We start from the raw sequence: 16,496 nt of genomic DNA, 5'->3' as shown, positions 1-16,496 counted from the left end.
TAATGTGTATGGTAATTTAAACGTACATGTAAAAAAAATAACTTGTATAGTAATTTACTAGTGTAACAATTTTTTTTAATATATTTTTTAGTAATTTTTAATGATTAAGTAGTTAACAAATAAAATTATAATTATATTTTTTTAGTAATTTATAATGATTAATTAGTTAATAAGAAAAATTATAATTAACTAATATTATTATAATTATTAATGAAAATTAATAAAAAAAATTAGATTAAAAGAAAAAATAAATAACATGATTTGAAGAGATGTTAAAATGTCACATCATCCACTTAATCTGATCGATTGAGAGAATTGAATTAGATCGAATTAAGTTGTTTTTTTTAATAAATTAACTTGCGTAAAGTGATAAAAAAAAATAATGGGAAAATGAAACTTTTATAATTAATACTAAATAAAGGCGAGTTAAATTTATGGAACAAATTAAGTTGAATTAAATTAATGGCTATAGAATATATATAAATAAGAAATTAAGTACCATATATGATGAAAAGGAAAGAATTAAAAAGACAATGAATTTTATACTAGTCAATCCCTAAAAGATGGTATAGTAGTAAGTAACAATATTATATAGTACATATATAAGAAAATGAGATTGACTAGTACTAGTTTTCGTACCCTTATTATTTTAATGGTGGAAATGCAGTGTTATCGTCAAGCTGGACATCAGGTGTTTCTGATGGTAAACTAGTGCTACTACTTTGCCTGCTCTTGTTAGGCTCCCATTCAAGAAAAATGCTAGTAAGATCAGCAAACTCTTGAAGACTACGAAGCTTATTTGAAGAGCTTCTGGCACGACGAGAATGATGAGCTTCTGTAGTCATAGTAGTTGGTGGTGGTGGTGGTGGTGGTGGTGGTGACTCACTTTCAACCGTGGCCAAATTGAGGCTAGAAGGAGCATCTGTAGTCTCAGCAGTTGGCGGTGGTGCCTCACTTTCAACCGTAGCAGCATCTGTAGTCTCAGCAGTTGATGGTGGTGCCTCACTTTCAACTGTAGCCAAATTGAGGCTAGAAGGAGCATCTGAGGCGCTCTTGGAACTACTAGCAGCCTTAGTAGTTAGTGGTGGTGCCTCACATTCAACCGTAGCCAAATTAGAACTAGTACTACTTTCCCTGCTCTGTGTGGAGTCCTCAGGCACCCCAAGTTGAATGCTAGGAGGATTATTTGTAGCACTTGGACTACTTGTGTTGGAGGTGTCTGATTGACTTTGAAGATGGGCCATTAATAATAATGGCATTGGCTTTGGCTTTGGCTTTGGCTTTGGCTTTTGAAGTTGACTATTCCCAGTACTGGTTCCTTTGAAATAACTATCATTTGCTGATGATAAACTTCTGGTAACTGATCGAGGAAAACTTGGACGGGGAGGAGAAGCTTGGGGTGAGAAAAGCTTATAATCTTTAATGTCATCTCCTCCATTAGTTTTAGCAGATGCATCTTCATCTTCCATTATTCTTATTATCAAATCTGCTATTTTGCAATGAATGAAATGAGTCAGAACCAGAATTATTAACGAATATGTTATTACGATCTTGATCAAGTGTTTCATATATATATGTACTCAAAACAGTAAAATTATTCAGACTAGCTAATCAAGTTTAAAGGAGAGTACTGAACTAAGTACTGTATTATTAGCATTCTTTTCTAGACAAGTACAATTTCATAAAAGATCAAGGCATGCATGCATGTTCACAAGCTATAAAACTTATACCCAAAACAGATCAATACTACTCATCAAGATTCTTAAAGAAAATGATGAAAACATGAGAAAGATGATTCATTCATTCGTATAGTAAAACCCATTTCAGATACCAAACCACTACAAGAATCTATCAACCCTATACGTATGCATGTCAACTTAAACAAATAAAAAACGCACAAATTTTATATCAAGCAAGATTAATTATTATATATGATGATACAAAATTTAACTTCAAGAACTCCATCAATGCCAAAACGATCAATCACCCAAGTTCAATCGTATTAATTATGAAATCCAAAACCTAAAGAAGCCAAAATCAAGTACCCAAGTTCAAATATTGTATTGTATATGATATAAATGGTATGAGCGATCGAAACAAGAAAAACTGATCACGAGAACAAAACACCATCCATTTCATTCATAACATTTCTAGCAGAGAAAGAAAAGAACATACTGATTAGTCTTACCAGTTACAAGTGCAGAGAGAGAAGAGAGAGAGAAAGAGAAGACTAGGAGTTTCTTGGCGCTCTTTGAGGCTCTGTTTTGGATTTTAAAGATTACATTAGCTCACCGGTGACATGGTATCATAGAACTGCCACTGCACTCCTTTATATTGATAATGATATAGCTATTTACAACCAAATCCATAAGTTGTTTATACATATATAAGATATGTCTCTTCTCTTGTCTCAAAAACTATGTATTAATTGTTTTCTCACCTTTATATTTTATTTTATTTAAACTTTAAATTAATGGCATGTATGAATAATTAGTTGTATTAATATATAAATAAAGTATTATTTATATAATATCAATGTATAATATGTCATTGATGGTCAAGATTAATATTTTCTATATACATTTGAATGGGATGTATATAAAAATTTTAAGAACCAATATATTTCTTGAATTTTACCAAACAACAAAAACACCTAATAAAGACACACTCAAAAATATATACTTATACTAGATATAAGCGGAAAAAAAATCTGATGTCCCCAATTTCCTATCCCCTCCATGTCCCACCAATTAATTTAAGACACCTCATTTATTTATTTAATATATATTTAAATTATTTACAACTTTCTCTTTTTCCAATTATATTAATACTATAAATAGATGATGTGTCTTAAAATAATTGGTGGGACATGTAGGAGATAGGAAATTGGGGACAGCAGATTTTGTTTCGATATAAGCAACGTGCAATATACACGTTTGCTTAGTTTTATTTATAAAATTTATTAATTATTTTTATTAAATTTATATTAATGTCATATAAATTTCAAATAAATATCATATTTTAATTAAATAATTTATTTATTTTTGTTTAAGTTTATGTTTGTTCTAGTTTTTAAATTTAGGAGTGACAATTATATATTATATGTTTAATGTAATATTAAATATTATACATGTATTTTAAATTTAAGTTTCTTGCTAGTTTTTTTAAAAAAATCAATTTGTTACTAATTGATAGTATATTATATTATATATTTAATATGATATTATTCTAATTAGTGAGTTTAAGTTTAATTAAATTTTATTTAAGTTATAAAATAATTTTATTATTTTAAAATAATTATCATTGTAAAATATCTCAAAAATATCATAGTGTTGACGCCGTTTTTCGTCAACAGTGAAATAAGAGTACGAAAACAATAATCAGTTATAGCCAATAAAAATATGATAACACAAATGAGATTTTTTACATGGTTCAGCAGTTAAATCTGCTTAGTCCACGAGTCTTTGTTATTAAACTTAAGATGATCTCTGAAAATTCTTCAAGGATGAATTCTCCAGAGTTTTTCTCAAGATCACAAAATTTCGGTCATCTACAATGGTGCATGACCTCTCTATTTATAGAGAAGATTTCATAATACTATCTCACATATTTCGAGAAGTTATTCTGTATATGCAAATAAATTTAATGGCATTCAAAGCCTGTAATCCTATATACAAGGAAACGTCCCCTGAAGATCAGGGGGTGTATAACTGAACAATTAATATCCCTTGATTATGGGGGATTTATAGCAATCAATGTAGACCGCGTCTCTCGTTGATGACTCACTAAGATATTCAAAGTTATTATCTTATATCGCCAAGGCCCTATTCACCCAGGTCTCTTATTGACTTTCGAGCAATAGCATCTTCCTGAGATCACATGACTTCGAGCTCATACGTGTGTCAGGCTCGGAGCCCTGATCAGAGGCCATCCCGAGGTAGACGTACTTCGGGGTCTGTCTTTCAAGCTTGTGAGGATCTCGAGGCTACCATCTTCGAAGTCGTCTCTGCTTCGCAGGCTCGGTGCCTAGACTTCGGACATGTTCCAGACATCACGAGTCCACTCATTACGAATCCAGCTTTTGAGGTCACAATTCTTATGGCTTGAAATCTGGGTGTAACACCTAGTTTAATTTGTTTAATTATTTATTATTTTAAAATAATTAGCATTGTAAAATATATAAAAAAAAATATCATATTTTAATTTGTTTAATTATTTATTATTTTAAAAAAATTATCATTGTAAAATATCTCAAAAATATCATTTTTTAATTATTTATTTTATTTTATTTAAGTTTAAGTATTTATAAACTACCGTTAAATATAAGAATATTCTGTTAAATATAAGAATATTTCGTTAAAGTTAACATTAAAAATATAAAACACCGTTAAAACTAAGAATTTTTCGTTATCTACACACTTATTATATAGAAGAGATAAAGGGTCAACCTCCATAAGAAAAATGTCTTTCACCCCTATAATTACCCTATTACTAGCATCGACATGTCCTTAGTCGTGGTTGATATTCAGAAAAATATTAGAGGCGACAAAAAATATTATTAGCGGCGCCCCAATGCTGCTAATATTCTTAAATTTTGACTGAAAATAAATGTGAGAAGTTTTTCCAATCTCACTTTGGTGAAATGGTTCATTTCTAATATGTTAATGTGTCACTGCTGATTAGTGTATATACTCTATATATTTCGTTTTCTCCGTAGTTTCCCTCTGAAGCTAGAAAAACCACCCCAAAAAAAAACTAGAAAGCTCCCATTCTGAAACCGAACCCGACTCTCCCATTCCCCTCCTCAATCTCCAATTCTCTCCTTTTCCCTCATTCTCTTCCTCACCTCCCAAAGCCCTCTCCCTCACCATCACCATCATTCTCCCCTTTCACTCTCTCCCTCACCGATTATACCACTACCACCAAGGTTATGATTGGTTAAATACAAAAGATAAGTGTTCTTATACAAGCTAGGTATATAAAACACTTAGTGAATTTCACATAGTGTAGATGTGAAATTTGATTTTCAATTGTAGGTACTTAAATATTGTGGTTTTGTGTCCAAATTGATACATGGAGGAATCTAAGGATCCCCAAAAATTTTGGTAGCATTCAGAGCAATTTTAGGCCCATTAGAGGTCAGAAAGTCACAGGAGGAGGTGATGCATTGCCTCTTAGGAGGCATTTCATCACCTAGATGAAAATGGCTCAAAAAGCCCTAGCAGGCGATGCATCGCCTGCTAGTAAGTGACGCATCGCCTATCAGACAATGCATCACTTATAGGCAAGCAATGCAACGCCTAACGTGTCCGTACGAACACGTGTTTTAAGTTCCAAATGACGAGATCTTTAGCTCTAATCCTATTGGTTAGACCAATGCATGTTAATTAACTCTAATTAGTTGTAAGCCAAGGAAGTCGTAAGCCGTAATTCTGGTTAAATCAGGGGGTGAGACAAACCCTACTGGATACACTGATTCTTATTTCCAATCAGACAAAGACAGTTGTAAGTCAACATCTGGGTCAATGTTCATTCTTGGTGGAGGAGCTGTAGTCTAGAGAAGTATTTAACAATCCAACATTGCATATTCAACCATGAAAGCCGAGTATATAGTTTTGTGAAGTAGCTAAGGAAGTGGTTTGGCTTAGAAAGTTCTACACTGATCTTAAAGTAATTCCAGATATGGAGAAGCCACTAATCATGTACTGTGACAACAATGGAGCAGTAGCTAATTCTAAGGAACCCAAAAACTGCAAGGGTGCCTTTTGATGTCTTCTTACCTTTCTTGGAATTTTTTCCCTTACCTTTGTCCTTATCATTGTTCTTCTTCCTCTTCTTGGTTTTATCCTCAAAGGTTGAAGGTTTCTCCCCTATCATATTTGCCCCAGTCTCTTTGGTTATGGTTTTGTTAAAAGACTCAAATGTTTGAAGTTCATTCAACAGCTACTTCATGTTGAATTCCAACTTATTCATAATATAGTTTGTCATGAACGCAGAGAATGAAGAAGTGAGCAATTCAAGTATAATGCTTACTTGTGTACGCTCATCAATGACGACCCCACGTATTTCTACTTCATGCATCATGTTATTCATGCTCAAGACATATTCACGCACAGAAACACCCTTCTTCATCTTAGTAGTCATGTAGATTCTAGTAGCCTCATGTCTACTTTGATCAGATTGCTGCCCAAACATGGCCTGCAGAGATTCCATTATCTTAAAAGCAGTTTCCATGGGTTCATGCTTTTTTCGAAGAACATCATTCATGCTTACAAGAATGTAACATAGCCTTATTTTTGGATTGAATCTAGGCATCATATTTGCCTCAAATAATCTTTGGGGCATTGCAACAAGCTCTTCAGGACATTCCTCAATTAGGACAAATTTATGATTCTCACAGATTAACATCAAATTTAGATTCGATTTCCATCTTATAAAATGATCACCATTAAGTTTTTCAAGTGAAAGTAAAACAGTAATTGGATTGCCACCATTCGACATTACTGAAAGAAATAAAATACAATAATATTTCTATTTGAAAAATATCAATTACTTGGAAAGTAAATATGATGCATGAATGCAACAATTAAAACATATATAAACTTAGCATTTACTATTCCATGATAAAACAACCCAACAAATAAAGTGTCGCCTTAGGGTTGGTCAAGTTAAATTCAGATAGCTTATAAGATAATCTTATCTTTATCATTTAAAACTTAAAATAACTCTTATTTTCTCTTTTGAAGATAAAGTATTGCTAGTATGGTGTCAAGATTCAATTGCCCAATGCAAAAGCTTGATTGTATCTTTTTAAGTGTAACCCATTATTTCATAATTCGTGACTTAACTTAGAGGGTTCCCCCTTAGGGCTGGTCAAGCCTAAAATACATCATTTTTTCCCTATCTTCTTAAGAAGCCAACATTGGTATTAATATGTCTAGAAACCTTCCTTACGGGGACAGAAACAAAGCCGCCTCGATGCCTTATTCATGTGTCGTGGTGTTGTACTCATAATGGAGACCATATGCACATTGAGATGTTCACCTTCTCACACTTATTAGTTTAGAATAAACGTGTTTAATAAAACTAATCAATTAATTCTAAAATCAATACTAGTTCATTAATAACCCTATGAATGTAATTAATTACAAAATATATTTAATTATAAAAGAGTCTGTTTCTACAATTAATGTGATCTAAATAATTACCCATTACATTCATCTAACTTTACTAAAACTATTTTTTAAATAAAATTGGTTATCTTAAAGGTCTATTAAAACTATTGCCTTTATTATGGTGTGATTTACCAAGTTTTAACTAATTTAAGACTTAGTAGTTTACATGCAATTGATTTCACTAAAAAAAATTCATATAAACACTTAGGACAATCCTATATAATCATGTTTCTAAAAGTTGCATGATTAATCAAAATTGTGTGGGGTTTCATAAATGATATGTAATTTTCTAATGCATGATCATGTTATCAATCAAACATTAATTAATATTTATTTAAATATATACAATAAATAATGAACCGAGTACTATTGGGTATTTCTAAATTTACAACCCATTAAAAAATAAAAATAACATTATAAAATAGCCTTCAGTTGTTTGAAAGATTCTAAGACTATTTTTCTTCTCATATTGACCCATCTTTATAATTCTAAGGAATTTATTAGACCTTATTAATTCGAAACTAATTTTCTAATTGATTTATTTAATTAAATAACCATTGTTGTCATCTTTTTAATTTAGTTTAATTTAAATAATTAAATAATAAAATTCAAATAATTATTTAAACTTAAGATAAGATCTTAACCAACTAAAAAATATTTTATTTTTAAACAAAATAAAAATAAAATAGTTATCTTTTTAAATTATAACACTTTAAAATTAATTAAATAAAAGATTTTTATCCACAAATTTAGGGATTTTTTGTTGCGCACCAAGAATGGTGCAACAACTAGGGTCGACGGCAAGGCAACCCCAAAGGGGTCGGATGGCTGGCGCAAAGGGCTCGGGAGTCGCACGGCGTTGCTGGCGCTGGGCCTAGAAGACTCGGTTTAATATCCAAAGACACACATTTTAGTATTTATTGTTTATTTTAATTTATTTAATTGTTGTTTAATTCACTTATTTTTAATTTAATTAGTTTATTTTAATATTCTTATGTATTGTCTTGTTTACTTGTTTAATTAATTGTCACCTTATTTACTACAATAGTTATTCTTTTATTTTTTTTATTTATGTAGTTATTTATTTACCTTTGTTTTATTTACTTATTTATGCCTTGATATAATTATATGATAGTGTGTACAAATGTGTGTGTGTGACTAAGCCTTGGGCATGTGTTGTGTGAAAGAGAAGTGTGGTGAGATCTTGATGATGGCATGAATTAAGGCTTGAAAGATTGGATTGAGTTGTGGTGAATTAATGAGGATTTTCTTGTTCATAATACAAGCTGAATTCTTGAACTATAAAAGGGAAGTGTGAGCTTGATTTTCAAAAATTCAAGAGGATAAGGATGATAATGTGAATGACAAGATTTGTTTCTTGATTGAGTGGAATCAAGGGCTGCCTTTGAAGAGCCAATTTCAAAAATCAAGCTAGGGTGATGATCTTGATTGATTTGGTGATATAAAAGGAGAGATGGTCTCTAAATTTGATGATGGAAAATCAATCATGTCTAGAGTGCAAGATCAAGTCTAGGTTCATGTGTTTATGGTGGTGATTAGGATTAGACTCAATTACGTTTAATGGTGATTGATTTTAAAAAAGCATGGATGGTGATAGTGTTTGATGAACATGGCTAGAATGAGAATAGATTCATGCTAGTGTGAATAGGATATGATCAATCAATAATGATTAGGAATTAATTAGGCTATGATGATTGGAGATTGGAATCAATCAACTTTAATTGGGAGGATTTGATGAGTGGCCTTGAAGCCTATAAATAGAGAGATCCTAGCTCTCATTTTCGCACAACACAAGAAGAATGGGAAAGAAAATTAGGTGTGAAAAAGAAAGAGAAGGTGGAGGTCTAGCTCGAGGACTTGAGATTTTTCGTGAAGAAAGAGAACAAAGGTTAAGGTAAGATCTCGATGGTAAGTTTGAAATTAGTTTATGATTTTCTTCTTTTCTTCTTGGTGATCATTGGATCATTGGAGAGTGGTTTTGTGGTTTAGAGGTGTTCGAATTCCAAGGATTCAAGAAAGGATAGGATTCGACTCTCGATCTCCAAAGGTTTCGTTATTGTTATCATTTTGAAGTTTATGCTCAATTAAGTTTGTTTAGGGTATAGTTTGATTATAAGTTTGGATACAATAGATTTAATGCATGTTGTGCATGGCCCATGCAAAAAGGGTTTGGACGTGTGACTTAGATTTTGGGCATGATGTTGGTTCTTACAATAAGGTTCTTATGTTATGTTTAGGTTTTGATCATTGAAGTGGAATCACTTTCTTCTTTTTAAAAGACTCCATACACACGCCAAGATATGGAAGTTAAACATGTTTGCTTGAATGTTGATGTTTATGGAATGCATGTTGTATGCTATATGTTTCAGGACATGTACTTATTGGGAAGGTAAACGGTGGACAAAGGTAGCCACAAAGTTAACCATGGGGTCATAGAGAGGACCATGAGAGCTTCCTCGTAGTTATCTCTCCCTTTACATGCATAGTGCGCACATAGGTTTTATGTATGATGATGATTGTGATGATATTTATGATGCTATGTCTTGTTATGATATGAGATGATAGTTTGGCTATATGAGGTTCACTTTATGTTGATGTTTGGTTTGATTCTCCTTACTGAGCTTTAGCTCACCCCATTTTTCTTCTCCACAGGCAAGAACTGATCATGTAATGGCATGGCGAGTGGGGACCATTCCGAGAAACACTACTAGAAATATAGGCTTTTACTTCATTTTTTATACTTAGCATATGAAAAAACTGAAGTAAAAGCCTTTTTAAACTCTTTTACTTCACTTTTGGATTTGGAGCTAAAAAAAAAATTGGATACTACTTCTGTTATCCCCATTTCCTGACGTGGGCCCGGGACGGTGGTTTAGGCCCATGGTATGGGCATTCAAATGTGGGCTCGGGCCAAACCCGCTTGGTACAGGAATATCCAAGGGGCACGGCCCTAGTGCGATTCTGGGCCCGGATGGTGTCCGGGATGATGATCCAGGACAGTTGTCCGGGAGACGTACAGATAGCCCAGAATCCCGTTGAAGTATACGTAAAACGGTCCCAGAGTCTGGTAAACGGTCCGGGCCTGTGGTAAACGAAGAGAGACAAAGGTAAACGAACCCGGATCAGGTCGTCCCCGGTTGGTAAGGAAAAGCATTTGTGACCCTGAAGCCGCCCCACAACGCATGGGGGTTGTCCCCATTTTTCACCTGCGGAATAAGCTACCTCGGGATTGCACGCCGCTGTTTCAGACCTGCACTGACAAGTACTCTGACTGGTTTGGTCCCTTGAATCAGCCTCGTAACTCGAAGTGTCCAGACCAAAAGCACCGTTTTGTTGGGAAAAATATAGTTCTTGGGCCGCCTTATTGGGCCTTAATTAGTCTTGAATCTATGTATGTTTTATCTTTTATTTTGGGCTTCCACCAGAGAAGCCAAGAGTATCCATATCTCTTATGGGCCCGGGTCATACCCAGCCCAGACCCAGTGTTCCTATGAGCTTATAAATACAGGCGATAGAACACTGGAAAAAGGATCTTTTTTCGACTTATATATAGTTACTCTGTCAAAAAATAGAGAAAAACTCCATTGTAAGAGACTTTCCAAGCTCTAATACAACTGACTCGTGGACTAAGACTCATTAACGCCCCAACCACGTAAAAATCTTGTGTTAATCTTCTACATTCCCTATCATTATTCTTAGCTATTATTCATTAGTGTGGTTTCCGAAAATCTCGGTAAACATTTTGGTGCTTTCATTGAGAGCTGAAGAAAGTTAGTGCTAACAACAAGCCTTTACTACAATGGTGAACACACGACACATAACCTTCAACCCTAGCAATCCCGAGTAGGGCAATGGAGATTCGTCGCCTTCTCAGCATCTTCCTCAAAATCTGCCCGAGAACGCGCCTCCTCAAACATCTCACCATGACGAGTCACAAGACTATGAGGGGGGACAGAATACGAAGAAGAGAATGAGGAGGAATATTATGAAGAGGAAAATGAGGGGGAGTACCACGACGAAGCTGCGAATCCCGCGATGGTCGAAGGAGAGCCCAACCAGCAGGACCTGGAGGTGACTAGACTGAGGTAGCAAGTCCTGGATCAGGAGGCCAGGATCACTGAGCAAGCAGAGGCACATCGACAAATGCAAGAGTCTCTCCAAGCCCTACAGGCGTTCATAGCCGCGCGGGCTCCGACAACCAATCCTACAACTGGCCCACTCCCGGGAGCGCAGCAGCTCGCTCTGCAAGCCCGAGCCGGGGCCCCCGAAGAAGCAAGGCCGGCTCCTCCCCCGGAGCAGTTTCCTGAGCCAGCCCTAGGAAACCCAGACAGGGAGAAAAATAAGGCCGGTGGAAAGACCCGAGAAAAGAACACCCCAGTCACGAAAGCCGGGACCCGTTTCCGGCCGCTCCCTAGGAAAGAAAAGGTGCGCCCCGTCCCAGGACGAGGCCATCCGATCGATCCATAGCGGACGCGGCCGCAGAACGCACAGCCCCGACACGCCCCAGGGAGAGACGAACGGGAAATATCTTTGCACCCAAGTGCCTTGGTTAACTAGAACCGTCGGGAGCGGCCGCGCAGCGAGGAGCATCATGCCCTCAGTTTAGGGGATGATACGTCCCGGATAGACCTACGTGATAGACTGAACGCTCGGAAAGAGCAGGCACGCAAGGAAAAGATTCTCCCCCAAGGTGGCGACCTCAGAAACAACATCAACGACGGGAGGAATGAAAGAATCCCCCTGGAAGATGGCACGGCCAGGCAGCTCATGGAGCAGCTAGCCACTTTGAAAAAGGTCATGGACTGCTTGGTCCACAAACAAGAAAGAGCAGATACCGATTCCGATGAGGAGGATAAAGAGCCCTACGCAAGGCACATCTTGGACGCTATACTCCCCAAGGGGTTCAAGAAGCCAAGCCTCACCGCCTATACTGAGAACACCGACCCCAGGGACCATCTGTCCCGATACAACCGGCTCATGATAGTGGCCCACGTCAGTGACGATGGTAAATGCCTCTGTTTCTCGATCACTCTAGGCGGTCCCACCGAAGAGTGGTGGAAAAGACTCAAGCCGGGATCCATCCAATCCTAGTCCGAACTTCAGTCAGCTTTTCGCAAGCAATTCGTGGCCGCCATGAGAATGGACATGCAGATCAGTGTCGTCGCAAATACCAAGCAGCTCCCCACGGAGACGCTGAGGGCCTACATCCAGCGCTTCACTGAAGAAGCCTCCAAGACAAAGGTGGACGACGGACAGCGCCTGGTGGCATTGCAGTCCGGAATCCGGGCCGGGTCCCCTTTCTGGGATGACATGCAGTGTACCAAGGCAGCTACCTTGGAAGAGTTCATCAGGAGGGCCCAAGGATTTATCAGTTGGAAAGAGGCCCAGATCCAGGCTTTTGGGTGGTCCCCGGCACCACAGCCCAATGCTCAATCGTTCCCGGGGTACGGGGTGCATTTCCCGGCACAGTCCTATGTCGCGCCCCCAATCGCCCCGGGACCGGTCGTTACGCCTGGAATCACCTACACCCATATGGTGTACGGTCATGTCGCTTCGGGATATGCCCTGACCCAATCCACCCACTTCTGATGATTTGGAGTCGCGCCGGCAGGGCACAGCATCGCCTCTGTCGGGGCCCAACAGTCACAGGCGGGAGTGACAGAAGCCAGCATGAACCCCTCTTGAGGGAAGCGATCTGGCAAAGGCTAGAGCCGGCCCGAGCCTGTCAAGAAGGGATAAAGGGGCTACGAGCCCCAATATTCAGAATACACCAATCTAGTGGACACCAGGGAGAACATGTACCTGGCCACAGAAAGGGCGGTTCACTACCAGAAGCCTAGCCCCATGTTCAAGGGGGGAAGGAATCCGAGGGATACCAGCAAGAGGTGCGCCTATCATAAGGATGTAGGCCACACCATTGAAGAATGTCGGTAGCTCAAGGACGAGATCAAAAATCTCATTAAGCTGGGGCATCTCCACCAATGGGTCAGGATGCCCGTGGGTGTCCCGGGCCTGTCAGCAGGCCTCGGACAACCCACGATCCCGGGAGCGCCCAGGGCATACCAGCCTCAGGGAGGGTACGCGCAGGGACTGATGGTGCAGGCCCCTCAGGGGCCCCCCATCGCGCAGGCTCCCGGCCCTGGAATGCCTTACCCATCCAGGGCCGCACCCCCTCGAGTGGATGGGCATGTGGCCACCATCTCGGGCGGACCTCACCTGGGAGGATCGTCCAGGAATGACCAAAAGCGCTACCTGAGCGAACTGGACCATGATCAGGAGGTATGCGCCCTTGTCCAGGCCCCGGCGCAGCGTCCAAAGTTGATGAATCTCCCCCATCACCTTCACGGAGGACGACGCCCGCAACCTCCATTTCCCGCACCATGACCCGCTGGTCATAGACGCGCAAATCGCCAACAAGTTGGTGTCCCGCGTGTTGGTGGACGACGGGAGCTCCATCAACCTCTTCTTCAAGCCCGCCTTCACCATCATTGGCTTGACCAATGCGAATCCGGTATCGTGTCTGACCCAGATTTATGGCTTCAATGGAGACGCACTTCTCCCCATGGGGAAGATCCAGCTGCTCGTTACGTTGGGGAGTGAGTTGCAGCACTCGTTCAAATTCTACACCTTTGTGGTGGTGGACTGCCCCACCGCTTACAATGTCATTTTTGGCCGGCCCACATTAGTCGAGTTCGGGGCCATCACCTCCATCCGTCATCTTTGCATGAAGTTCCCTTGTGACAACGGAGGGGTGGGGACTGTCTGGGGAGATCGAAAGAGCGCCTGGAAGTTCTACCACGTGTCGGCCCGGCCAATATATATGGTTCGGGACGAACCCGTTGAGGACTTCATCTACCCGATTTCTCCCCTGCCTGCTGAGAGGGTGGTCTGGGAAGAAGATGACCTGGACCTGAGGATAGGGGATGAGCGCGTCCTAGAGCCAATGGACGAGGTAGAGGAGGTGTGCATCAGCGACACCGATCCAACCAGGGTCATCCAAGTCGAGAAAAATCTGCCGGCAGAAGTTCGAACTGCCATCATCGCTCAAGTTAAGGAGAATCAGGATATCCTGGCCTGGTCTCACTTGGACATGATGGGGATCGACCACAACATCATCTGCCACGCGTTGAGTATTGACCCGAACGCGACCCCGGTCTTCCAGAAACGCAGGCCTTTGGGGATGGAGAGGGCCGAGGCCCTTAAGCTGGAAGTTGAGAAGCTGTCTTCAATAAACTTCATATGCGAGGTTGTGTACCCCGTGTGGCTGGCCAATCCCGTCCTGGTGCCGAAACCAAACGGGACATGGAGAACGTGCATCAACTTCATGGATCTCAACAAAGCATGTCCGAAGGATTGTTTCCCGCTGCCCAGGATTGACCAAATGGTGGATGCTATGTCTGGGTATGAGATCCTAAGCTTCATGGACGCTTACTCTGGCTACAATCAGATCTCTATGCATGTGGCAGACCAGGAGCACACCAGTTTCCAAACCGACAAGGGAATATACTGCTACATAGTCATGCCCTTCGGACTGAAAAATGCCGGGGAAACCTACCAGAGGCTCGTCAATCGAATGTTCCAGGCCTAGTTAGGGTGAAACATGGAGGTCTACATCGATGACATGCTGGTCAAGTCCAAGACGTCCGGGAAGCTTGTGGACGACCTGACTGAAGCTTTCGCAATCATTCGGAAGTACGGGATGAAGTTGAATCCCAAGAAGTGCACTTTTGGTGTGGCCTCCGGGAAGTTCCTGGGCTTTATAGTGAGCTTCCGAGGAATAGAGGCCAATCCGGATAAGATCAAGGCATTGATTGATATGCCCTCCCCCTGGAAGCATAAGGACGTGCAAAGCCTAACCGAGCAGATAGCCGCCTTAAGCCGTTTCATTTCCAAGGCCACGAATAAGTGTATCCCGTTCTTTAACATCCTTCAGGGAAGCCAGCGGTTCGAATGGTCAGTCGAGTATGAAGAAGCCTTTTGCGAGCTGAAAGAACACATGGCCCAAGCTCCAATCCTGGCGAAACCGGTAGACGGGGAAACCCTGTACTTATACCTAGCAGTGACCGAGCATGCGATCAGCGCCGCGCTAGTACGAGAGGAGGAAAGGACGTAGCTCCTGGTGTACTATGTGAGTAAGCGATTGCTGGACGCTGAATCTCGGTATCCATTAATCGAAAAGTTTACCTTTTGCCTACTGATGGCATCTTAGAAGCTCCGGCCTTACTTCCAGGCCCACGCCATAAAGGTCCTGACCAACCACCCCATGCGGCAAGTGTTACAGAAGCCTGAGTCATCAGGAAGGCTCCTAAAGTGGGCCACGAAGCTAAGTCAGTTCGATATATCCTACGTCGCTAGAGTGTCCATCAAGGGACAAGCCCTGGCTGATTTCATCGTCGAATGTTCCAGGATATCTCAGGAAGACAGTGATCCCGAGGTCCCCGTGGCGCCCGTCTGGAAGGTCTTCGTGGATGGGGCCTCGAATGAGAACGGGGTCGGGGCCAAGATCATCTTGGTGTCACCACAGGGACACCAGTTAAAAAATGCCCTTCGTTTCAAGTTCAAGGCATCAAATAACGAAGCGGAGCACGAAGCTGTCCTAGTCGGGCTGCGTATGGCCTGGGAAGTGGGGGCAGAAAACTTGGAAATCTACAGCGATTCCCAGCTGGTTGTCAGGCAAATCTCAAGGGAATATCAAACTAGAGGAGAGAGAATGGCGGCTTGCGTGACCCAGACGAAAGAGATGCTGCAGGCGTTCACAAAGCACTCCATCCGCCAGATCCCCAGAGACCAAAATGTCTTCGCGGACACACTAGCAAAGCTGGCCACTGACGTTGAGGCGGAACTTGTTGGGCTAGTCCCTGTCAACCATCTCCTCGTCCCAAGCATCAAAGCCCTCATGGTCCACACCATCGATCACTCCACGTCTTGGATGGGCCGCTTATCCGCTACTTGACAGCCGGGGAGGTACCAGCCGACAGGGCCGCAGCCCGGAAGCTTCAGTATCAGGTCCACCGATATGTCATGATAGATGGAAAACTCTATCACCAGGCGTTTTCCATGCCTTACCTCAGGTGTGTGTCCGGGACAGAGCTAAGCACCATCATGCATGAAGTGCACGAAGGCTTTTGAGGAGATCAAACAGTCGGGCCCAGTCTATCCAAGAAGATCCTGCGCCAAGGATACTTCTGGCCGACCATGAAGAGAGATTGTATCGATTACGTCCGCAAGTGCAAACAGTGCCAGCAGTACGCGAAGGTCCTGCGGGCACCCCCGACAGAAATAACCTTGATGACTAGCCCC

The 16,496-nt window shown here is 40.6% G+C and overlaps 1 protein-coding gene across 1 annotated transcript; it reads right to left on the bottom strand.

Moving 5' to 3' along the window:
- Positions 1–644: 644 nt before the first annotated feature.
- On the bottom strand, positions 645–6,144 carry LOC133805490 (uncharacterized). The gene is made up of 3 exons (XM_062243676.1): positions 6,034–6,144; positions 5,805–5,943; positions 645–1,486 (listed from the first exon to the last, which is right to left on the bottom strand). Exons 1-3 carry the CDS (start codon positions 6,142–6,144, stop codon positions 645–647), a joined length of 1,092 nt encoding a protein of 363 aa, XP_062099660.1.
- Between the last annotated feature and the right edge of the window lie 10,352 nt (positions 6,145–16,496).

This window comes from Humulus lupulus, chromosome X (genome assembly GCF_963169125.1).
Source record: "Humulus lupulus chromosome X, drHumLupu1.1, whole genome shotgun sequence".
NCBI classification, from domain to species: Eukaryota; Viridiplantae; Streptophyta; class Magnoliopsida; order Rosales; family Cannabaceae; genus Humulus; species Humulus lupulus.
The sequence above is the reverse complement of the archived record's forward strand: the minus strand, read 5'-3'. Positions and strand labels throughout refer to the sequence as shown.

Coding starts and splice junctions, on each gene's coding strand:
- LOC133805490 (XM_062243676.1), bottom strand. CDS start 6,144: ATGACTACTAAGATGAAGAAGGGTGTTTCTGTGCGTGAATATGTCTTG. Junction 5,944..6,033: donor TCATTGATGAGCGTACACAA/GTAAGCATTATA, acceptor AACATGAAGTAG/CTGTTGAATGAACTTCAAAC. Junction 1,487..5,804: donor GAACAATGATAAGGACAAAG/GTAAGGGAAAAA, acceptor GCAAAATAGCAG/ATTTGATAATAAGAATAATG.